This window comes from Onychostruthus taczanowskii, unplaced genomic scaffold (genome assembly GCF_017590055.1).
Source record: "Onychostruthus taczanowskii isolate IOZ18803 unplaced genomic scaffold, ASM1759005v1 scaffold21, whole genome shotgun sequence".
Taxonomy (NCBI): Eukaryota; Metazoa; Chordata; class Aves; order Passeriformes; family Passeridae; genus Onychostruthus; species Onychostruthus taczanowskii.
In genome coordinates, this window is record NW_024499351.1 from 12,382,451 (window position 1) to 12,407,356 (window position 24,906).

Below are 24,906 nucleotides of genomic sequence, written 5' to 3' on the forward strand. Positions count from 1 at the left end.
TCAGCTCATTGCATTGTATTTTTCAAACTGAAAGGATCCCAGCTCCTTTCAAACTTTGATAGTGTCATTTTAATGATTCACTTACTTTCAAACTGTTCTTTTCTTGCATAATCACTGATAAAAGATCAAGTTAAATTTTAATATTATTAAAGACATGAATAAATGTAACAAAAATCCAACAGACCCAGATTTGAGAGACAACTTTCAACAGTATTTCCCCACAAAAAATATTTGAATTTATTGAATAAATACTTTTCCATCTCTAGGAAAATGACCTTTTAATACAGTCATTTCAGTCAACAGGATTTGTTTAGTCTTGTGATAATAGCTTCTTAATGGCTACAGTGAAAATGCACCTGCTCAGAGTTTACTCTGATCTACTTTGCTTTTTCCTCTATTCACATAGATAACACTAGTCTATGTGTTTTGTTAAGAGTATAGAAATTTGTCAAGAAAATAAACTCCCTTGTGTTCCAACAGGTCCTTAGAGGTCAGAGGGTCTGAGTGCAGCTGGGATTGATTTCTGGTTATAACCAACTTGGCCCTAAGTCTGGTCATGTTCAGTAGGAACTTCCATGAGCACAGATTCACAAATACTGAAGTTTCAACCTTGTAGGTCTGGTTGTGGTGAATAGGAACTTGTGCAATCACAGATCCACGAATAGTGTGGTTTAGTGAAGCAACAGAAATCCAGATTTGGAATTGAGGTTGATAAATACACTTGATGCAATAGAGATACTAATAGTAGCAATAATAATAATTGTGTGCAGAAGCTTACCAATAAAAGCATCCTTGCTTGGGAGGAGGGAGAAGAGAGTAGTCCATCAGTGGTCTCCAAGGTCCTTGTGGGTCTTCTTCCTAACCAGATGACATTTCCACCCTGCTTGTACACAGCCCAATCATAAGATTGGCATAAGATTGTATCCCTTCTCCTCCTTCTGTATATCATGATCTAAAGGGGGAAATGAGTAATGTAGTCATGTATGCAGCAGCATGTACTACACTGAGCTTATTAGCATGAGTTTGCCTGTTAATATTTAAATGTCCCTTAGTTAAGACAAGAGTGGCTTTTTTGGCCATGGTGCCTTTCAGAGTTCTTGTTATATAACTTCTTTTTTCTGTGCATTCTTTGAAACCTAAACAGAACCATCCAATCTCCACAGCACCTCCTCCTTCAGCCAGCTCATCCTTTCTTGTTATCAGCCATGTACATCTCCATCCACAAGGATAACGTAGAGGGTACACAGTGTACCCCAGGCTGTGATAGTTAAGCCATAGTCTGCCTGGCTGCTTGGTCATCATCCCCTGGTATGTCATCATTCCTGAAGAGCTACCTGGGATTATTTCTGGATAGCAGAGTTTATCTCCAAAGTAAAATTCCTGCTTCCAACAGGACATATGTCACCGTCGTAGCCCTGATGAGGCTTTTCAATGGAGGCATGAGTCTACTAAGGTCTGGAAAAGCAGCTGGCCCTCTGCTGCACACAGGGACTGGGAATCATCTCAGGAGCAGAAGTCTTAACTGGAAAACTTAATTAATAAGCCTGGTGCAGAAACAATAGAGAGTAGTAAAGATTGGCATGTGAAATAGGTGCACCATGCTAAGGCTGGCAGTGCTATCCAGGTGGAAAAGGTTTCTCTTTATTTAAAGGTTTCTGTTGTCTTATTTTATTTCATTTTAGAAAAGTTGAGGGAAATATATTTTCTGCCTTCAGTCAACCAAATCACCATGGCAGATACTTTCTGACTGGACTAGCTGTTGAGATGTAAGCACTGCCCTGGCAATTCACACTCTGAGGAATTTTATGATTTCATGATCTCACAGCATCGATGCTCTAACTAGTTACATTTCCAAAGCATCGGACTGATGCTGTGTTGTATTTGAAATTAATACACATCATTAATATTTAAGCTATTAACTTGTTTATATTCTAGCTGCATCTAACTGACCAATGTGAAATATTTTCCCCACTTCCTGGTTCAATTTTCAGCTTTCCTTCTAGCTCTGATGGCTTTCTTCCAGATTCTGGTGTAGAATGTCACCAAATATAGGTGCTTTAGTGCTGGTTTAGTTCTGCCAGTCAGTGCAAAGTGAATAAATAAAAACAGCGTGTGAATAAATAAAAAAAGTGAATAAATAAAAACAATGAATCTAGCACAAAGGAATCTAGCACAAAGCAGATTCAGAGCCTTCTTTTGCTAGGAAAATATGTACTCTAAATCTTCGAGATTTACACATCATACTACTGCCGGAACTGACCTGTGCCCCGTCTTCAACTTAGACACCAAGCTCTGATCTGCTCTGCGTGCAGCTCTGCAAATTCAGGTTATAAATGGATAATTGCATTCACTATTATTAAACCTAATAAAACTTGGACGTCACGAACAGGATGAAGGTCACCAAAATGCCCAAGCCTAAACAGATTCAGAGTAAAACAAAACAAGAAGTTGAAAAGGTGGGAGACGGGCGCTGCCTCCACTTTTTTTTTTTTCCCCGTTCCCGACACAACGCTCCCACCGCTCAACACCCGCCCGTGCCACGGCCGTTCTTGGCGGCTCCGCATCTCCGTCGGGCGGGGCCGGGCCGGGCCGGGCTGTACCTGGGCCGGCCCCTCCCCGCCTCCGCCGCCGCTACAAAAGCGGCCGCCGGAGCGCCCGACGCGGCTGCTGCCGCTCGCTGTGCCCGGTGCGGAGTCTGTGCGGCCAGCGGGAGCCGGAGCCTCGCCGGGCCCCGCGCATGGGGGCCGCCCCCGGACATGCCCTCCTCGCCGCTCGGCTTCGCTCTCCTGCTGCTGGCGGCTGCGGGAAGGTCGCTCCCGGTGAGGCGGGTGAGTGCCTGCGCTGGTGCCGCCCCTGCCCCGCGGCGCTGCCCCGGCCCGGCCGGGCGCCCTCGGGGTCCCGCGGGGGCTGCGCTCCGCCGCGCTGCTGCCGTGGCCGCGGCTCCGGGAGCGCCTCGAAGAGGAGTCAGAAGTTTTAAACCCGTCACTTTTTGGGCGCCCCCGCCAGCACTTGCAGCACAAGCGGCGGCCGCCGGGGACGGCGGGGCTGGAGCGCGGGGAGTTCTCCGTGCGGGTCCGCGGAGCAGCCGGGGGTCTCTGCGGGCGGGCGTGGGCTTAGGGCGAGCGGAGTGGAGGAAGGAAGCGGAGGCGCTGCTACTGCGAGGGTATTGCCCTGGAGGTAATGCTCCCCCCGGCACCCACAGGAAATTACACGCGTGTCTGTAATGGCAAACAAACGTAGTGCCGTGGGAAAACCAGAGCAGGGTCCTGGCGGGGGATTGTAGGGTCGGCTGTGACACAGCCTTGAGGGTGGGAAAGCAAAATGTAATCTGTGTGAAAAGCAAGAGCAGGCAGTGGGGGAAAGGGAAAGGGCCACGGAAAGGATGGTGGACAGAGAAGGTTGGCTTGGTGAGCTGGGGACAGCGAGGCGAGAGAGACTGATGGGGAGGGATGGAGGCTACAGTGTTGGGGTGGCAGCAGGAAGCTGTTGAGAGCAAGGACGGGTTCAAAGCTGGCACTGTAGGCTGCAGAGGTCAAGGAAAGGACAGTGTATCTGATGGTGGACCAAATACACTATCCAGTTTCTTTGCAGTTGCCAAAAGCTTTTGGGGTTACAAACTTCTACAGTACAGCACTAAGAGGATCTGTTTAATACCAAACTGGGTATAAGCCTGTAGGGTTGTCTAACACATTGGGTTTTCTTAGTCGGTTTGTTGTACTTGTTATCTACTTCAGGCCCTTAAAGGTGCAACAGGCACAATTTGCCGTCGGAAAAATTCCAATTCATTGTTAAGATGGTCAAACACTGAAACAGGGGCCCTGAGAGGCTGGGGAGCTTCCATCTGTGGAGGTATTTGGTATTTGACAGGCTAAATCCCTGAGCTACTTGAGCTTCGACCACAGAGCAAACTAATAGTGGAGCTGCCAGCAGTAGAGAATCAAAGTGAAGTATGTTTCTGAGCCAAGGGGCCTTCTTTACCTGGATGAGGAACTGGGAGCAGGTGAGAAGAAAGAGGCTTCCATGGCCTCAACACTGTAACTTCAGTCTTACAGTAAGACAAGTACTATTATAGCCTTTTCTGACACTAGAGGGTCTTATCTGACAACTTCTCTAGAGCAGTGATTGTGCTTGTTGTATGCTGAAAAACTGAATGAAGTACTCTGCTCAGTCATAAGTGTACAAAAGTATGATACTTTGGCTATCTGAATTATTTTCTCATGCTCAGTTTAGAATAGTGTTAAAAGTGATATTTAAAGGCAGCTGAAAATAGCAATGCACAGTCAATAGCAGGTAATAAAATCTGTGAAAGATGGGAGTGAGAGGAAGGCAGAATGAAGTGATACAGAGTTGAGGGAAGAAAAATTTTATTGGTACTCTGACTAATGTTTTATTTAGACTTTCTCTCCCCTCACCCCCTCAAACAAGTGAGGAAGAGAAGAGGAAGAAGAGAAAGCTGAGAGTGTACGTAGAAGGAAGAAGAATTTTAGTCTGGAGTTTTTATATGAGGTGGTGCTGCTTACATGCCATCATCTTAAATGCAGGATGATGGGTAATTCCTGGGTCTAGATTTCGTTACAGCATTGAGGGTAGTAAAATGAACCAAGGGCTGCTGGCACACGGCTGCATTGCAGAATCTCATTACTAATGACAAGCTTGTGTCCTTTCTCGGTTTGGCCTTGAGCAGTGATGCCCTGCTGCTGAGAGAGCTGACCGGCAGCTGGCCACTGGTTCACTGCCATCTAGCCCTCTCTTAGATTTGGATTTCAGATCCTGCTTTTCTATGTAGTACTTTTGCTCAAAGGTTTGATAAAATAATTTCAAAGAAGTAGTTTAAATGTCAGTGAAGAGCAGGAAGGAGCTGTGCCACTGCTGTGATTTGGGGGGTCCTGTTCTTCACACTACCCCTGCTTTTGTTTATGAGGCTAAATGGAAATAATAGAGGTGGTCTGAGTAGAAGTAGAAACAGATTAATTCAGTGGCAAGGCTATACATATTTTGCTCTCCTCACCTCTTATTTCTGAAGTGCTCTGGGATGGGAATAGAAAAGCACACAGGTAAATATCAACATTGAGTGTGGGTGTGTGTATGTTACTGGTGCTCCCAGTTGCTATTTTTGTTACTGAGGCTTATTTAGATACAGCAGCCAGCTGTTCTCCCAGTCAGCAGCAGGACTTTGTTAGGTTGCAGGTGGTAGGGGCACGTATAGATAGTTACTGCTACTTGCTCACCCTTCTGAAGCCTGCCGTGGCTGCTTCCCAGTTCTGCATGCAGCATCTGCTTCTTTAACCATGGGTGTGTAGGACTGGATATTTCTTTCCAGGAGAATAGTTTTGAATCCTGATATGCTTTGAGGAAAAGGTGCAGTGTGAGTGGGGGGCAGTTTTAAATGCCTTGTTAGTCTGCTGTACCCTTCAGGGCATGTAGATCCCCTAAATGTTTGCATGCCCCAGCCCAGGCTTGCAGGACCATGCCTATTTTGACTTCCTGTCTTCTGTTACATGCCCTAATGCTGAGAAAAATGAACTATGGTCACTGTCCTGTTCTTTAAAAGTCTTTAGGGTGGGAAAATGACTGTAGATAGAGCTTGTCTGAGAAACAGAAAAATAAGTGAATCTATGAACTCGTGACTCCTTGCAGAAGTGAGGATGGTGAGTTGGACTGCATCTTGGTTAGTTGGATAACCAAGGGGTTATTTTTACCCCAAATTGGTTAAAATCCCTCCATCAGTATTTTAGCTGGAGGTTCTGAGTTACTCCTTTTCTCCGTTTTCTGCTCCCAAAAGCTTCACAGAATTGTTTTTTGGTCTTTTTTTTGTTGCCCGCACTCTGAAAAATCAAAATACGCTAGACCAGCATCTGCAGCACATACTGGCAGAGGTATAGAAAGCAGTGGAAGAAAGGGTGGACAAGGTCTGACACTGGGCCGTTTTGCTGTAGTTATTATTCAGGGATACTTGGCTGGCTTGTTGGTAATGGGCTGCTTTCCCAGGGGTATGGCCAGGTTCTTAAAAACTTCGTATTTTTAGGCTCTTTAAGTTCATTACTATATTATTATGGTGTAAACTTAAATTAGACTATTGTATTATATAATTAAAAGTGAATTAAATTGCTATCCCAAATGACTAAAACCTTTATGTATTCATAAAATAATGCGGGGGTTTTCTTGTTTGTTTTGTATAGAAAACTCTGATTTTTCTGGCAACTTTATAAAGCTAGTTACACTGTGTGCTATAAAGCCAGATGACCTAACATAGCAAATGTGACTATACAAATTAATAGGATACTTGTTACAATATCCCAAACATAACTGTATTGTGGGTGTGGTGGGGAAGACACATGGCATTTCAGGCTTAAGGAGCCTAGGACAAGAGCATGTAGTGTCAGCACAAAGGGGAATGGCTTCAGGCTGCAAGAGAGTAATTTTAGCTTAGATGGTAGGAAGAAATTCTTTACTGTGAGGGTATTGAGGCACTGGAACAGGCCCAGAGAAGTTGTAGATGCCCCATCCCTGTCAGTGCTCAAGGCCAAGCTGGATGGAGCTTTGAGCAACCTGGTCTAGTGGAAGGTGTCCTGCCCATGGCAGAGGGGTTGGAACTAGGTGGTCTTTAATATCTCTTCCAACCTAGGCCATTCCATGGTTCTGTGATCTCCAAGGGCCAAAGGAAAGGACTGTATTTCACACAACAAAACAATGACTTGGCCCTTGGCATTGTCTAAAAGCTCTGATGTCTGTTCCAGGAAAGTTTAAGTTAGTGAAACAGCTCTTAAATCCTTGCCTCTGTTTCTGTAGCTGTGACCGCACCACCATCACTTCCCCACCCGCCAACCTAGGGGACAGTCTGAGAGTTTGGACAGAAGTATTTGAGGAAAAGTGTAGACAGATGTGGCTGGGCATGGAAGGACAGATATTATGGCTGTACAAGCACACGTAGCTCTCCTTTGTGAGAGGAACTTGTATTCTCAAAGTGAGATGGAAGTGATGGAGCTCTGCAAAATTAAACCTCCTGCACTCTGAAAGCTGTGGCTCTATAGCTGAGGTAGAGTTCAGTGAAACTGTGCCTGATGTACAGAACATAAACAGTTGTCTGCCTTCTGTCAGATTTTTAAAGGTATTGTATCATATCCTGTTTCTGCGAGCCTGTGTAAATAGGGCTTTAATTTGCCGCATTGATTGATTGCCAGTTACTTGAGAGGACACACCAGGAGCTGTTATCTCTGAAATCACAGGGCCTTCGCTAGTTTTTAGCTTGGAAATAGTCCTTTTGAAAACTGATTTTCCTTCTGCAGTGCTGTAGGGAAATGAAATCTGTTACCATCTTCTTTCATGGACAGCTCTTGCGTTTCTGTGATAAACCAGTGTATGTACTGCCACCAAGGCTGCCTGCTCAAGTTTCCTTGTGCAGTACATCAGTTCTATTAGTTTGTGTCTTAACAAAAGTGAGTGTATACAATAGCAGGTATATCTCAGTTTTGGAAAAAAAAAATTGTCAGCCAAGTAGATAAGAGACCTTTTATTTAAGCTCTACAATGTTGTGAGCCCAAATTAAAACATCAGGCAGGAACTCATTTCATTAAATAAAACTTCCTAACCTAGCTACTGAAAAAAGACCAAGTTTATTGCTTGCATCCAATGCTTCCCATTAGAAGAGGGATAGGGTAAGCTGTATCTAGGGATCTCTTGCTTGCCAAATAGAAGGTAATCACTTCAAATGTCATAGTTTCATATGCAAATTTGAACTTGTGAAGGGTGAAAAAAGTTTGGTGGTGGTGGCTGAATACTGTTCTTTGATGCCTCGTTTTGTTCGGTGTTGGAAACTGGTATTTATGAATTTTAGCCACACTGGGCTATGACTGCTGCATTCCCATGATCCCTTGCCTTGGTGTGAATGAGAAAGAAATACATGTCAGTCTTCACAGGCAGGAGGACAAGAAACTCCCAAAAAAGTTGCAGCAGCATCATGATCAGTGGTTTGTGAGCATAAACATGGAAAGCCCACTGCTTCCACTGGTGAAGGAATGTAGATGAGGCTACTCTTACTGCCAGGGAGACGGACCCATGCAAAAGGAAACTCCCTACAGTTTGACAGGGACGTCAGTAAACCTTAAAGACAGTGTTCCAGGGCTACAGTGTGGCATATCTTTGTGCAGAGGAATCTGATTAGACTTCTATCAGTGTCCTCCTCTTAATCTTTGTGGTCTTGTCTTCCCAAAGAGACTAACAACTGCCACTGCCTCTGGTGTATGTGAATGAATTGATACAGGTTGCTGAAGTGGGCATGATAACATGAACAGCTCTTTCCCAAATGTTTACATGAAACCTTGTGAGCAGCCCCTGCCTCAAGGTCAAATACGGCTTCTTAATAGTCTCATAAATACTGCCATTATTGTATGGAGAAAGTAGGGGCTTAATTTAATTGAATGAACAATCAAAAATATGGTAACTGTGGAGAGGAAATTGTAGTTTAGACATGTGAAAAAAAAAAAATTCCCTCAGCTGGTCATTTTACTGACTACATTTTATTGCTGTTTCACCATAACTGATTGTTAATAGATTACTGTCTTAGTGTAGTCTGGCATTGACTGCTATTTTTCTTGCAATTGATTGCATTTCATTGTTAGTTTGCCTTCTCGCCTTCTTTTTCCTCAATTGTTTTATGCTGGCTTTTAGAATTACCATATTTTTGTCTTGTGCTCCTCTGTTCATTGAGCTCATCTGCATTCACCTGTTCTATTCTTGCCTTGTCCCACTTGTGTACATGCCCTGCCACTCTCCCAGTGCCTTCTCTGATAATTTCAGGACAATTTTTGAAACTTGCATTCTATTATTGATAGATATTGTTCTACCTATGTGCTCTCTGCTGCACTGTACAAGTTCAGGAAAAGAAACTGCTTTCTTGTTGTGCCTTGGAAGCAGCTAAAGAGTTGGAACCTTTGCAGAAGAACCATTTTTCATGTGTGAAACTATGAGTCCTTTGAGCGCAACTTAGAAGCTTGTGACTCTTGTGGTGTCCTGCCTTTTCCACTACCTTCTGGATCTTTAGAGAACAAGTGAGCATGAGTTAGCTTGTCATCTAAATTTTGTTGCAGTTGGGGCATATCTGCTCACATCTTACTGTTGTTCGGGCTCATTTTTCCCTGTCCCTTCTGTAAAACTGCACTGCTTCTCTCCTTCTTCCCACCTCTCCAGCTGCCCCTTCTCCCCATGAAGCAGTTTCTTTGTTAGATTTAATGAGTTTAGGGCAAACAGGAAGGGGAATGTGGGGTGTGTATATGAGCATATCTGCATAGGACGTTCTCTGAAGTCTTGCTCTTTTTAAGACTTTCATTTCTGACTAGGATGCTTTGGTAACTCCGGTGACATCTGCGGTTCTGGTGCTGCTCAGTACATCAGTCTGGAAGGTGAATCACACTGTAAGGCCTGGTATCAGGTACACTAAAACACTTGTGTGAGCAGCCTGAGGGAGAGCAGTGCTGTCCTATAAATCCTTCTCTAAATGGGAAGAATGGTGACCACTGAGGCTTTTGCACTGAGTGTGTCTCTGGTGCGGGGCAGAAGCGTATGGAACTCTCCTCTTACCCCACAGCATGCATTTTTGGCAGCATGAGTAGGCTGAGACTTGCTGTTATGTGTGGACAAGCCAAAAGCAGACAGACGAGAAGTTCAGCTGCCAGAAGAGCCCTCCCAGCTGCTCTGGTTCTGCTTAGGGTGTGTATTTCTCTGGTGCTTTGAAAGGCAGTCCAGCTACCTGTGAGCACAATGTGTGTGCTGAAGCAAGCGGAGAAATGGATGTCAAGCTTTACCCTGATTCTGCCAAGCACTCAAGAGATGTACAAAAGTAATTCCAATGAAATGAGTGGATTTTACCCCTTAAAACCAGGTTGTTTCATGATCTGTAGTATTAATCTTCCTTTTCCTCTGAGTTCTGCAAACAGTAAACTTTTACATATTATAGGAAACAACTGTTGTATTCTTTCTTTTGCTAATATTCCTTCTCCCATTCTGCTCCATAGGTACCAGCACTGCTCATGCTGTAACTAACATGTCCTCTATATTCATCCTTATGTATTATTTCATTGTGAAAACTGAATATTTTTTTTGCTTAAAGCATATTTCAGTTGTTCAATTGCACTTCTTTACAACTGAGTTTCAGAGAGTTTATTTCTTATGTAACCAGACTGAGTCGAATTTTGCATGTGCTCCTCTCTTTTAACAATTCAGTCTTTCTTGACATCTGAAAGAAACCCTTAATAAAATGAGTAATTGGACTTTATGACAATATAGGGTGTGACTGGGGGACATAAAGGGCAAATGACGACAAGTAGGTGACTTCTCAACTGCAGAACAGGGCCACAGTTCTCTAAGAACCTTATGGAGTAAATGAATCAGAAGATTACCTTACTACCTTTGATGGGTGTCAAAGCCTGTGACCACCTTCAAAAAAACCCAAATAAACCAAAGCAGCCTTGAAGATCACTTCTAAAACAGAACTGAACTTCTAAGGCATTCTAGAACATCTCTTTTAATTTGACATTTGCTGTGATTATATAAGGCATTAGGAGGATAGTAGGTGAGGGACGTGGAATTACAAAGGTCTTATCACTAAGTCTTCAAGCCAGATCCCTGCAATTACAAAGGTCTTATCACTAAGTCTTCAATGTTTTTCAAGATTACATAGTCAGCTTTTAATGGAGAGCAGAAAGGACAAAAGGTTTGTGCTCAGTTAGATGGGGTGACTGTTTTTTAACTCACTTGTTGCATTTGAGGTCATGTATGCACAAAGCATATAGGAAAACATATGATGTTCATGTTAGGAGGAGCCTTGGTGGATGTGGCTTAATATTTTGTTCTGTGCTGCAGTTCATCTCTAAGGCCCCAACGCTGGGGAACATTTGGAGACATTGGAATAACTTTCTCTTGACTATCCTCCTGTGACATTTGTCTCTTTCCTGGCTTTTCATTGAGCAGATGATAAATCCTAGGCACAGTGTACCATGTGTATTGTCAGCAGCCCAGCAGGTGTTTTTGCTCTCTCCTGTAAAGGAGACTGTCTCTGAACTATAGCAGGTAAAGTAATGGCAGAAGACTCTGCCTTTGGGTGTTTGCTGCTTCTGCAGGTGCCTGGTAGAAATTCTGAAGCACGGGCTTAATGTATCTACTAAGCTGCAGTGTGAAAAAGTAGTTCTTGTCACCTATCAGATCTGCTGGGGGAGACTGATGTGCTTGGTATCTGTAGTCCTCTTTCACAAGATTGTTTTCCTGATGTGCACAGGCTCCTGGCAGTGCAGTAGCCTCTTCATAGATCTTCTTCATGATGGAAATTGATAATTTTATTTCTCCTCTGACATGTCTAGAGTGTTGTACAGAAGCTATTGAAGAGTTGCTGTAAGTCGTTTTGATATGTAGAAAGGGTTGGGTGTACAGAAACATTGAGAAGTATCAGGTGTCTTACTTTGTCTAATTGGAGGGAGAAAACCAGGAAACTCAATCAGCTTGCTGTATAGGTTACAGAATGTTCTATTCAACAACTACTGCATGAAATTATTAATTTATTCATCCCAATGTCATCTTTGTGTTGTTCAGGCCCAGAGTAGCACCTTGAGAACTGGAATAGCGTGGCAAAGTGCCTGTCATGTTTCCAAAGTCCAGAAACACATTGCCTTTGTGGCAGGCTGTGACTACTCTACAGACTGATCATTGTGCTCAAGAGGTCTGTACATAGAAATCCACATTTTATGTCTTTCAGAGAGTGAGAATGTAAGTGCTTGAATTTTTCACTCTGCTTCAGTATGTGAAATTGAATGACAAGCATGAAGTGTGAGGGAAGCACCAATATCTAGGAGGGTTAACAGCCTATCTCCTATGCCCCAAAATCATCAGAGGTGCTACTGCTGTTGTGGAAGGAGCCAGATCCTGTAAAACACTTAGTTATTCCTAAGTCACCTCTAAAAGGATATTGGTAGAGCTGTGGATGGCTTATAAATAAGATATACAGCTATGTATCACTAGATCAGTGATAATCGCTTGGGTCAGTCTCCATCTTCCTCCTTCGGTCCTATTCCTCCCAAATAAAATTGTTCTACTGTACAAAGCTTATTATGCAGAATGAATTAACCTTTTAGTTTTTATCCCTTGGGGTGGGAAAATTAAAAGTGTAGTATTTGGTCTAAATTGTTTGAAATAGCAGTTGGTCTTTGCTTTTGTCAGATGCTGTGATGCTCTCTAATATACTGCCCTTTTCATTACTGTTTCTTAAAATTCATCAAGTACCATTGGAAATGCATCACCCTAAGAATAACAAAAAGATCCCGTTCCTTTTAAACTCAGTGACATCCAGGCAGAGTCACACTCTGGAGGGAAAAAAAAAAAAGAAAACAGGATGCTATTATGTGCTGTTTACAGTGACACAGTTATAAATTGCACACAAATAAATTAAGATGTGTTTGCAGTGGACTTCTTTCAAAAAGCCCTAAATCCTTAATATGTACGACCTCTCAAAATGAAATACAGAGCACCACAGATGGCATGGATGACTTTTAGATATAAAGGTAGTCAGAAACATCCTGTTCAAACAGTATTTCAGAAAGTGAAATTCCAATGCATTTATTGTTGTGATAGATGTGATTTGAGCCTAGATGTTGGCAATCCTGTTTATTAGTTGAATTGAGTAAAAGTTGATACAGGAAACTTGAAAAACCTGTGTTCAGTTGCACTCAACTTTGCTCCCTATGGACTTCCAAGGGGCAGCAATTTTATCTTTTAATTAACTGTAGTTATTTAGAGGAGAAACTTGTACTAGACGAAAACTGTAGAATAATAATTCTATGACTATTCGGTATGGTCTGTATTTGTTCATTGCTCTTTGGGGATTAAGACACCTGGTGGTAATGAATGAGGCTATTAAAGCTTTGTAAAATAAAACTGATTTTATTACTAATAAGATGTAATGATAAAGGAATGTTAGCTTAATAGTTTGAACTCGTAACTTAATGGCCTTGCAATAGTAGAGATGGTTTTAAATTGCAGGAAACCAAGCTGAAGTTGGAAACTGCATTTCTTGATTTCTTACTTGTTTTGATACCTAAACGACACTGGAACCACAGAATGGCTGAGGTTGGAAGGAACCTTTGGAGAGAATCTGGTTCAACCTTTCTCAAGCAGGGCCACTTAATTATTTATCTGCGTAAGATAACATCAATGCCAGTGGGTCATTGAGCTGTCAGAGCTCTGTATTTCCTGATCAGTTTTCCTAATGTTGCTTATGCTAAATGATTGGTGGGTCATCCTGTAATGGTTGAATGATGCTTTTGTCTTGTTCCTTGCTCCTGCCTTCTTTTGCACTCTGCCACCATTCATCCATCTTAATTAGCTATAAACTGAATTTACTGTGGTATTTCACCAATCCAGGCTTTTTTTTTTTGAGATGAAAGCTCTAATAAGTCTCTGTCAAGTAGACTTAAAATCACCTTGGATTGGGCTCAAATAGACCTTTACAAGATCACATCAACAATTAAACATTGAGTAAGAAGATAGGCAAATGAGTATATTGATTAATCTCTAACCCATTCATATTAATTCTAGAGGAAGTTCTTTTATTAGTAGACTGTTAGTTTTCTGTAAAAGAAGCCTTGCGGTAGTGCAACTTTGACTTCTGCTTGTTTTTTGCAAAAGGGTGTCACAGACTTTCCAAATGTGAGCAGCAGTCTCATCTTTGGACCTTTGGATCTCCCAGGGTGCTCTTCCTCTTCCTAGACGGATGATAGAGAGGGGTTTTGGAGTGGGTTTTTTTCATTTGTTTGTTTTGTCTTGAGGGGTGTGTGTGGTGTATTGTGGGGAAACTGTTTGAAAACCCAGTCAGAATAAAATGTTTTTTAACAGAAAATTCATTCCTGTGTCAGAATGGGTGGGGAAGTATGTGTTTCCAGCTGCAGGAAGTAATTGGGATTCTCTTTGGGGATAGGACTCAAACTTCTTTACGTGAGGAGAGGACAATGTGGGGAGCAAGCTGTCCATTTTGTTGCTGTAGTAATCATGGTTAGTCTGAGCAATCAAGGGAGAGGTGCCATCCAAGACAGTGGTTATTGGTGACAAGGAATTTGCCTAACCTTAACTTGGGGCTCACTCATCAGTTTTATTTTTTGGCTGATAATGGTGTTTGTGCTTTCAAATAAAGGCTTCCTTCCAGAACTAGATAATGGAATAGTCAGGTGAGACAAGAAGCAGTGGTGTCTCAAGATTTGTGTTAAATGTCTTTGTAGTCCCTCATCAAGTCTGGTGGAATATCTTGTAGCTGATGATGAGAAATGTCCTGATTTGAGCCTTGGGAAAGTGTTTCCTTTTTTCTTTAACTATCTTGCATGTAAAAATTTACAGTTTCAGACTTCTATTATCTTGCTCTCTTCATTTTAGGGAGATTGAGTCAGGTGAGTAACATTCCTGTGGTTTTATAATATTAATTATTGATTAGGGAAATGGATTACAGTGTTGCCTTACATTTTGCATAGGAAGTAGGAGCTGTTGTCGCTCTTGCTGTTAGAAGTGTGTGTGTGGAGATAATCCATTTGGTAAGATGATCCCTTCCAAATACCTGTTAAGGGGAAGGAGTAGTTGTGCTTTCTTCCGTCTGCACTTAATTCACCAGGCCTGTGTGTTTGAATACTAATATGATAGGTGCCTTGGAAGGATCTGTAATAGCTACAGAAAGCAGTAGAGGACAAATTGCTTTTTATATCGAGTTGAGGTTGAAGGACTGTGTTTGTCTGAAAATGTTCTCAGTTCCTGTATAATTGATTACTGGTGGAGAAGGGGTTACAGCTGCACAAAAGAGATCTTCATCAATGAGACTGTGTGTAGTATTAAACACTATATTCCTCAGAGCCAGACACTTAATAACAAACCAAGCTGTCAGTCGGTGCTGCACATGCTACTGAGGGAGCTTGAAGGCTGTAACATTGGGAGAACAGAGCTAATGTAAACATCATTTATAGTTCATAGGGTTAACTTTCTACTTGCTCAAGCTTTCAATGATTAGTTTCTTTCATGTCTATGTTTTGTATTGCCTGTTGCGTGTGGAGTTCTGAGGTTCAGCAGCTTGGTTCATAACTTGGCTTTAAGCTTAGCTGTGTTGTGTCTTTCCTCTGTTGTCTTTGAAAATACTCTATAGTTTTTCTTTGACAGAAGGACTTAGAGTTCTCTTTAATCATGACTTTGCCATTATGGCTGAGCTGCTTAGCATAATGCTTAACTAAAGCCTTAAAGAAAATTCACCTTTTGAGTAATTCATTAATATGCCTGTACTGTATGGGGAAGGAGAGAGAGAGTTGTACTGACAGATCAAGAAGAAACTAAATTTCCAGTTAGTGTGCTAGAAAGAACTTGGATAAAAATTCTGAATTCCAAATATTTTCTCTTATCCCCAAACAACATCTGATATGGTGATCTTTATGCTGATGGTACTTTATGGCCTCTGGAGTTTTTTGGTTTGTTATTAATTTATAGCTCTTCTTATTCTTCCCTCTTTCTTCTTTTTGGTCATGCTGGAAATATTTGGAGCAAAACCAAATTGTGGAAAAAACAGATTTATTATATTGTCCAAAGTATCTGTATCCTCCTCAATGGACAGCTGGGATCAGCACAGAAGAAAAGTGTTACGTGAAAGACAGCATGGGCAGCAGACTATGTCACTGGGAAATGAGAAGATAATTTCATAGCAAATTTTGTAGCAAGCTTGGAACATTGTCAAGTATGGGACGACAGGCAGCTGACATGAAAATATTCAACTTTCACTCCCATTGAGATATAAATGCTTTGTGCTTATTTTGCAATGCTTATCTTTTATTTAGTTTTATGATCCAAATTGGAAGATAAACTATTTGAACAATTGGGAATGGAGAATGTCAGCCTACTTTGGTCTTGACTAAATCATTTTCTCTTTAGCTGCCTTTTCCCTCTCATCTGTCTTTTCCTCCACCCTGGCGCCTTCTAAAGTTTTTGACCATTTCTGGTCCAAGGAATCTGACAAGAGAAATGTTCTGTGGGTTAGTGTCCTTTCCATTAAAAGTTCTAGTAGAAACAAAGCAGACAAGCTGGCCTGTCTGCTGTGTGTTTGTCTGCTTGCCCAAGCTGCTCATCTAGTGGGCCCCTCTAGGGAGCATGTCCCAGCTCTGGCCAATGTTGTCTTCCTGTCCTCCATGTGGTGAGTTACTGCCTTTTTTGGCTGTGTTGTTTCCTTCCTTGAATTCCATGAAATAGATACTTCTGAACAACTTCAGTTAAGATGGAGACTTTTGGAAAGTTCCTGCCCCCCCACTTTTTTATATAGTGATTAGCCTCCAGAGATTCTGGGGTCACCTGGAGCGTCACTATATTGTAGTGATGAGCATTTGTTTCTTTTGTTTTTGAAAAGCCAATAAAAATGTCCTTTTTTCTATTTTTTTTCCACCTTTTTTAAACACTCTGTATATCTGAATGGTCTGTCATTTTGGAGACAGGAATTGTAAAGGATTTAACCTCATTGTTGCTTGTGTCAATAACTGGAGACTGTTGTATAAAAGATGTTGCAGGAGGTTTTCATGCACAAGGACTTAACTGCATCTGAATAAATTCTGGTTGCCAAAAAGCAGGAGGATGCATCTTAGTGACCTGAACAGAAGCTGTTCCTGCAGGTTGTTATAACACAAGGGTTTCTGTGTTTCTGCCATTTCCCGCCTGTTTTTGGAGCTGACCTTTCCTTTCTTTTCTACTTAATACTTTTAATTCTACCTGGGTAATAAGTGTTTTTACTTATATAGTGGTGTTAGAGCAGAAGTTTCACGTACAGAGGCTTATTTACCTATTTTAAATCTAAGTGTTTCAGTGAACTTTCTGCTGTCATAATCTGCAATGCTAAAGCAAAAAAGATGCCTGAGGTGAAAAAGGGACTGTTGTCTGCAGTACAGCAGTGTGCTGCTTTGGTAGCTGCAAGGAACAGATGTATTTTTTGGGCAAGATGTTCAGGCATGAAAGCTTTTACCAATCTCTAAAAGCAGATGTGATCTACAGCCCTGATATGCAGCACTTCCATCTACAGATTTTGACTTGTTTACCCAATTAATTCCTTCAAACTGAAAAAGTAGAAAAAGAATGTAAGGTACCATCTGCAGCTGCAAAGCTGAAAGAGTAAAAATTGCGTGAAAGGAAAACATTATCGTATAAAAAGCACAAGTATTTTTAACTTTGAGGAGATAGTGATGCTGATAGTGTCCCCAATACCTCCAGCTCTGCAGATGTCTTCTCAGAACTTAAACCATTCTGGTAAGAAATGGAAGTGGTGGCAGTTATGTATAAGGAAAAGGTAAGGAAGCTGATGGCAACAAGTACAAACCAACAGTTTCAAAAATGCTAGTGAAAATAAAACTGTCTAACAAGTCTGCATAATCTGAGGCTAAAGGACAACTGGCTTCTTTATCAGAAACCAGCTTAGTGGCAGTGGGATGGAGGAGCCTGGACTCTCCTTTGCAGGGCTCCACAGCAGTGTGGTGGTACGTAATAGTAGCAGTCTATGAAAAATTCAATTTCTATTTGCTTTCGCTAGTAACTCTTAACTGTTTAATCTGATACACATCTGCCTGTTTTGTGAAAAGGCTGAAAAGTTACTGAACCTCATAAATATTAACCAACCTGTTATCTTGGGAAAATTGAGTCAGATACAATTTTTATTACTTCAGATCCATCTTATTAATTAAAACTATTGTAACATACTTCATGTTTTGCAAGGTAGTTACTTTTAAGCAAAGTCATTTGTATGGTTAATTTAACTCAGACTGAAACAAGTGAAGAATTCAGTACTGCAGGTGATAAACCACAGTAGCAGCTAGCCTAGGAGTGCAGTGAATTCTTGGTCACTTGGAGTCTTCAAGTCAAGATTAGATCTGTTTCTGAAGGGTGTTTTCTGGTCAAGCTGGCATGTGTGAGATGGATGCAGCAGTTGGTGGGAGAATCTAGAAGGTGCTGTGTGAGAAATTGATGAGTTTATCAAGTCCTTTGGCCTCAAGGTTACTGTGGTTGCAAAAGGTGAAAAATCACGAGCTTTATGGTAGGGAGTGTAGATGAGGAGAAATTAGGGGCTATTTCTCCAATTGCTGAAGTCCTCAAGTCTTTGTTTCTTTTGAATAACACATTTGACTCCTAGCTTAACATTTTGGTACTGGTAATTAATTTTATGTGCTATATAGGATTTTACTTACTACTCAGTTCTAAGATGGTGGATAACTAAGATTGTTCTTATGTCTCCCTGGGAGCTGTGCTGTGTTTGTTTCTGCCTCAGCAACACTTAGCCTGTCAAGTATTTTTCCTGTTTAATTTTGCCTCTGAGAGTAAGGCTGTTTGGCTTGCAGTGCTGATGATATGAGTGCATCATAAGGCATAAGGAGATAAGGGAGTGAGGCGGGGGGGAGAAAATCACCACCTTTCTGTGGGCAAAGAGAAACCACTGCTTTCAACCAGTGGTGCTGGTTTATGCTGCTTTAAGTGCTGATAGTTATGCTATAAGATGACCCAGTACTTCAAAAGTACATTTTAAGAGTGAGCTGAGATGAAAACATAAGTCTTGCAGAGCAGGCTCACTTAGAGGGAAAACTTTTCCTCTGAAAATGCATGTCAAGCCAAGCCTCTGCTATTAGAATTTCTAAGTTTTTTCTCTAGCATCTTTTCTGTGAATGTATTCTGTTCCTACAAGTGGTGTTTGATTTAAGGTTAGTGTCAGATGGGGAAACATGTAGCTCTGAAACTACTAACATGGAATGAGTTTAATTCCTTTAAGCGACCTATCCATTTTCAGCTTTTTTACTGCATGGTCACTGCTTCAGTGCTGTTAAAATTGGAGCTGGGTGGAGGGGAAGATTTGTGCACAGTTTCACCTTCCTCAAAATGAGTAATTTGTAGACTTGACTGGAGGGGTGGCTCTCTCTTCTATATTTCCATTTGTCCGGCTTACTTGAAGCTCTCTGCATGCCATACCAAGCTGCTTCTCCCTTGGAGTTTGTCCTGTCTCTTGCTTTCTAAAAACCAGTGTGCTTACTGCTTGAACAGCCATCTTCCTCTGCTGCTCACTTTCCCCTTTATTTTTAAGGTGCCCCCAAGGAAAAGTGGCAAGAAATGGAAGCCGTCAGCTTTAACACCAACACAATTGCAGTTCACTTCTGTACCTTAAACCACAATCCTCTTTAGCTGCATATACCCTAGGGAGAGTAAGGGTAGGAAAGAAGGAATGAGGTGGAGGCAGGCTGATATCTGTGAAGAGTTATGACTGTCTTTCAAGCTGGCTGCTGCCCACAGCAGACCTGCTGGACTGAAGGCTGTGCTGTCTGACTGAAGTGAAGAAGTAAGATCCAGCCCCAGGGCTGGTGAGGATCATGCACGGAGAGAATACACTGATTTCCTGTGTACTGAGAAAATGGTCTAATGAGATCCCAATTGATGAAAATCAAAGCGTTCCAGAAGTGGCCTGCAGGTGGGGTAGGGATAAACTTTTGAAAAAATAAAAGTTAGGTCTTGCCTCCAAGTTCCTCTGTTCTGCTACTCTTTTGGGGGCAGAATCATTGTGGCTTGTGAGATTGTCTTGCAGAACTAATGCATGGATCCTTTGCTACTGATTAAGCTGTAGCCAGAGATTCTGGTACTGACTGCACAAGAAGGACTGCATATTAGTATTTGGTATGCATGGTTAATGCAGCAGACTGGAGGAATAACCTGAGCTGATTGCTGTAGCAATAGGGTGGTTCATGAGTTGCTTTGCAGTCCTGGAGTAAGGAAAGTCTGTGATTCAACTTGACCTGTCTGTACTTCTGTAGTCAGCTCCCTGGCTCAGAGGGATTGCAGGAAAGAGAAGTAAATCTCTTCTGGATGAATTTGTCAAGTACTTTTACTTTTTTAGGATTTGGAAAGCAAACAGATGACGTCTGGAGAATGAGCTTCGCTGGCGGAACTTCTCCTGTATGCTCGGCTCTCAAATGTGTTATAACTGAGGATGAAAGCACTGGCCATTTGTAAAGGTGCTACACATAACTGCCTTGGCAGGGACAAGCCGTACAGCAGACAATTCGGACAGTGAACCTTGAGCCACTGTGACAATGAGCTTCTGAGGGAGTTAATTTGCATTTGTTAAAACCAAAATAAACTGCTACTCTCAACTAGAACTGGTAAAAGCAGTACAGATTTGATTGCATTCTACTCTGGCATTCTCTAAACAACAGTAAATGCAGAACCCATGAAATTGTAAACTGAAGTTTTTGGGTTTGTGTGTGATGTTCTTTTTTAAATAGCTTTGTGGTGATTGTTTTTCTATTGAGTAATTTTTGTAATTGGAGAACTCTGTTTACAAATAAAAAAGTGTAGATGGGAATGCTTTCAGTGAGAAAAAGGTTTGTGAAGATTAGTGTGTCTGATTTATTTGGTTGGTTTTTCTTTTCTTGTTGTTGAGGTGATTGCAGTGATGAGATGACAGATTGGTGGCCAGGCTTACAGTGCTACAGGATTTGTGATCTTGGAAAAAGTAGCTACCCTTTGTACCATGGCCCTTTGAGAAGGGTGACTGTTAAATAGTCATTCGAAAACTTGGGGGAGCTTAACTGTGTTGGGATGTTTTGGTATGAAAAGTGGAAAGATTTAGAGTTTTTCCTGCTTAGTGAAAATACAGATTATTTACAGTACGTTTTTCTGTGGTAACTTTTTTTAACTTGGAAACTCAAATGTTGCAATTCCATGGCTCTGTGGGGCTGCCAGCTCAGTCTGTTCCTCTGCTCAGCCAGCACTGGGACTGTCCAGTTGCTGGCTGGTACAGAGAAACCAATGAGTTACAAGCATAAGATAAAGATCCTTTTAAATGCGTTTGGTTCAGTATGTCCTAAAGAACCAGCTTAAATAATTGCATTGTAAACCTCAGCAAGAGGAGACAGAAGTCCAGCTTTGACAGGTGTTCTTTGCTTTTTTTTGCTTGAGCAGCTTAGAGATGAGTCAGTTGCCCAAATGTAGGCATCTAGAGCTGCTCAAAATTTTTACAGTATTCAAGATCCTGTATGGGACTAATTGATATGATGTAGGATATAGGGGAATCCTGTGCCTCTCTGTAGGTCTGGCATGAGACAACATGAGGGACACATCCATGTTAAAGGGAACTATAGGTACCTATGATCAGGCATAGTTCCATTCTAAAACTCCTCAGCTTTTTCCAGCTGTATATATCCCTCATTTTTCCTCTATTCTGTTTGATAGTACATGGTTGTGATGCCCTTCACGGCTCCGTAGTGGGACCAGTAATTTAGATACCTTTATTAGTGGATGTAGTGGGTTTGAGTAAGTTTGGCACGTTTGAGGTGGCACTAAGCTGAGTGTGCAGTTGATGCACTGGAGAGAAGGGGTGCCATCCAGAGGGACCTTGACAGGCTTGAGAAGTGGGCCCATGTTCAACAAGGCCAAGTGTGAGGTCCTGCACCTGATCAAGAAAATTGTCAGTATCCATACAGGCTTGGTGAAAATGGATTGAGAGCAGCCTTGCAGATAAGGACTTGAGGGTGCTGGTGGATGAGAGGCTGGACATCAGCTGGCAGTGTGCAGTCCAGAAACCCAGTTGTATCCTGGGCTGCATCCAAAGCAGCCTGGCCAGCAGGGCAAGGAAAGGGGTTCTTTCCCTGCTGTTCTTGTGAGATGCCACCTAGAGTGCTGCATCCAGCTCTGGAGTCCCCAGTAAATGAAAGAAATAGACCTATTAGACTGGGTCTGGAAGGGGGCTGTGGAAGTGATCAGAGACTTCTACACAGAAAGCCTGAGAGCCCTCAGATAGTTCAGTCCAGTGGAGAGAATGTTCTGAGACCTTATAATCCTTAAATGGGGCTTATAAGAAAGGTTGAGAGAGTCTTCTTACCAGGGCTTGCAGTGTCATAGGAAAAGGTTTTAAACTAAAGCAGGGTAGAATGATTTTAGATAGAAGGAAGAAATTTGTATGAGCATTAGTATGGTGAACCACTGGAACAGGTTGCTCAAAGAAGTTGTGTGTCCCATCCCTGGAAGTGTTCAAGGCCAAGTTACATTGAGCTCTTAGCAACCTGATCTATGTGAAAGATGTCCCTGACCACAGCAGGGATATTAGAACTAGATGATCTTTAAATGTCTCTCAACCCAAATTCTATGATTCTGTGTTATTAATGAATGAAATGCTGAGTTGTTCTTCCAATAGCCTAGGCTGAATTTTGTTTCTAGATCTGTGAGTGTATATATGAAGTTCTGCTCTCATTTTCAGCTTTTTAGCTTCTGCTCCTCCTGTAGCATTCTTCAACTCTGCCTTTTTCATTCCTTGATGTTTCTAGAGCTATATCTTGTGTATCTTTCTAAAAATGCATGCCTAAACTATTATGTTTTGCTTGATCTGTTGTATGACTGCATCAATAACAGTCCCCTGCTAAAGAGCACTTCAGTCTAGATTTGCAATGCGCAGTAAAATCTCCTTGTATCATAATGTAATTCTCATGAGTGCTGTATGCTATCTCCCACTAAAATTGTTGGATTGCTTTCTTCTCTCCAAGAGTTTGTGAGTTATAGTTGCTTTTGAATTTTGCATTTTTCTTCTGTCCCTCTGCATAGTTGCTCAGTAATTTTCTTCTGGCATTTTTGAGTGGCTCATGTAATACATCCTTGACGGGAACACTTACCAGAACAGATGAAAGACATTGTAATGAAAATAACATTTTCTGGTAACAGCTGCTGCCAATCTAAATGTGTACCTGTCTCAACAGTGAGCATATGGATTCATGGGTCCTACAGTCATCAAAGACAAAAATCTTTCCAGCTTTGGGAAGTTCTTCATGGGACAAAAGAACTCTGCATGTAACTGTTCTTGTCCCAGGTCTGTCCATTACTGAAGACAGAAACAAGAGAAACTTGAACCCTGTAAACACAGGTTGGCACCACTTTTTCAGACTATCTTACTTAACCTACATGAGTTTGATTTTATTTATTTATTTCTCTAGGTGGTGCTAAATTTTTTAGCATGCTGAAATATTAGGATTTACTTTATTCCCGTTATTTTGAAACTGTATACTGTGCAAGTTGATTTAGGTCTTTAAAAGTTTCCTTTGACATCTGTGTCTCTGAATGCCAAATATTTTGTCTTGATCCAGAAAATTACAGGGCCAAGAGGAATTTTTCTCATTGAGATGCACCTTGTCAAAACAAAATTTTCAGGGTTGGGAAAACTGGTTATTTTCAAAGCACAAATGAAAGATTCCAGGACAGACCTGGAGTGTTTGGTCCTGGAATGGAAACCCTTGTGGTTAGGGCTGAACTCTCCTGCCTGCTCAGACAGTTCATGTATTTGGACTGATTGTTCCACCAATCAGTCAGCTGAACTGGGAGCTCCCTGTGCAGAAGTACCAAGAAATAGGAGTATGCCTCAAATCAGTTTTAGTTTTGTTCTTTAAAATTACTTATCTGAGATTCTGTGCAGAAGCATTCTGCATTTTAAACCTTTAGGAGATGCCTGTGCTTACTCTTTTTTCCTTAATCTAGTAAGAGCAGGTCTTAAGAATGGAGGGGCTGGGAGATGGGAATGGGGTGGTGCTGGTAAGTGCCCTTATAGGTGCCTTACAGGCTGATGTAGGATTGAGCCCAGCAAAACCTTCCTTCCTTAGCTGTGCAGGTGTATAAAAGAGAAAAGAAAAAGGCAGGAAGTCCAGGATGAGGGACTGTGTGGTGCAGTGGTCCTGAGGTGGCTGAGATTCAGCCACTGGTTTAAAACAAACAAAAATAACAACAGCAACAAACACCGCCAAAAGAAAAAGAAATCTGGGCTAAGCAGGTCTGAAGAGACAGACAGAGGAATGTCTCTTCTGTGTGTTGATCATATGTGTCTAATGAGTGCTTCCTCTTGCAGCTGTGAGTTCAAAAACTTGATGTCATGGAACTAGAAGTCAGTGACAGAACAGAGGGCTTTCCATGCTTGGACAGATGGTGAAACACTGTTCTCAAGATTTGCCTTTATCGAAGTCCTGATATTTTCTGTTTTTCTTCAAGGACTTTAAAGTACTAAGCTGCTGCAGCCCAAAGGCAAGAACAGCTGGCAGGTGTCATCAGGGAGTTTCTCCCTGAATTCAGTAGCTCCTTTTGAGGGAACCCATTTTTTGCTTTTCACTAGCAAGGAGGATGCTGAAAGATTTCTTTTTCTGACGCTTCTGAGCTTCTGAAATAATTGGTTCATTAGTAACTAAGGAACAGAAGCATTTACAGGAAAAGCTCCTAGAAGCTGGCTTCCCTCTGAAAGATAAGTTGTTTTGATCCTGTTTGTTTTTTCTGAAGGGTGAGGAATTTGTACAGAGTGATCCAACCACTGATGAAATATCTTGTAAAATATGAGTTGGGAAGTATAATTAATATTATATCATCTGATCAGTCAAGCAGCCCTACAGAAGGGACTGAGAGTAATGACTTTATCTCAGAGGGTCACTTAGTGTTGCATAATGTCAAATGACTGCATTAAACTTGATACTGGGCAATGTAATGTGGGAAGAGAATGTGATAAATACAGAAATCTAGGAATGTCATCCTGAAGTATGATCTAAGTTATGATCTCTTTGAAAGGGTACCTTAATGATACTTCTTTTGAATTATCTGTAGTAGACATCATTTTTTGATGTACCTTCTCCTCCTTTGGCGTAGCTTCAGTTCTTAAAGGAGAACTGGACTGTGAGATGTTGCACATAATGGATTTAGATTAACTTATTACACAGAAGTTGAACTAAGTAGTTACAAAATTGGGTTGAATATCATCTCTTTGGGAGAGTTGAGCAACAAAGCCTTCTCCCACACTAACACACTTCCAGAATGTCTTTAGATCTTCAAGAAGTATTATACTTGAAGGACTGATCCTCTACAGAATTGTTT

The 24,906-nt window shown here is 41.7% G+C and overlaps 1 protein-coding gene across 1 annotated transcript in view; it reads left to right on the top strand.

The window, feature by feature from the left end:
* The first annotated feature begins 2,756 nt into the window (after positions 1-2,756).
* GLP1R (glucagon like peptide 1 receptor) overlaps positions 2,757-24,906 on the top strand; it is a 79,665-nt gene continuing 57,515 nt past the window's right edge. Inside the window, exon 1 of the mRNA XM_041404393.1 lies at positions 2,757-2,828. Within this exon, the coding sequence (XP_041260327.1) occupies positions 2,757-2,828 (72 nt within the window). The remainder of the gene's footprint in view (positions 2,829-24,906) is intronic.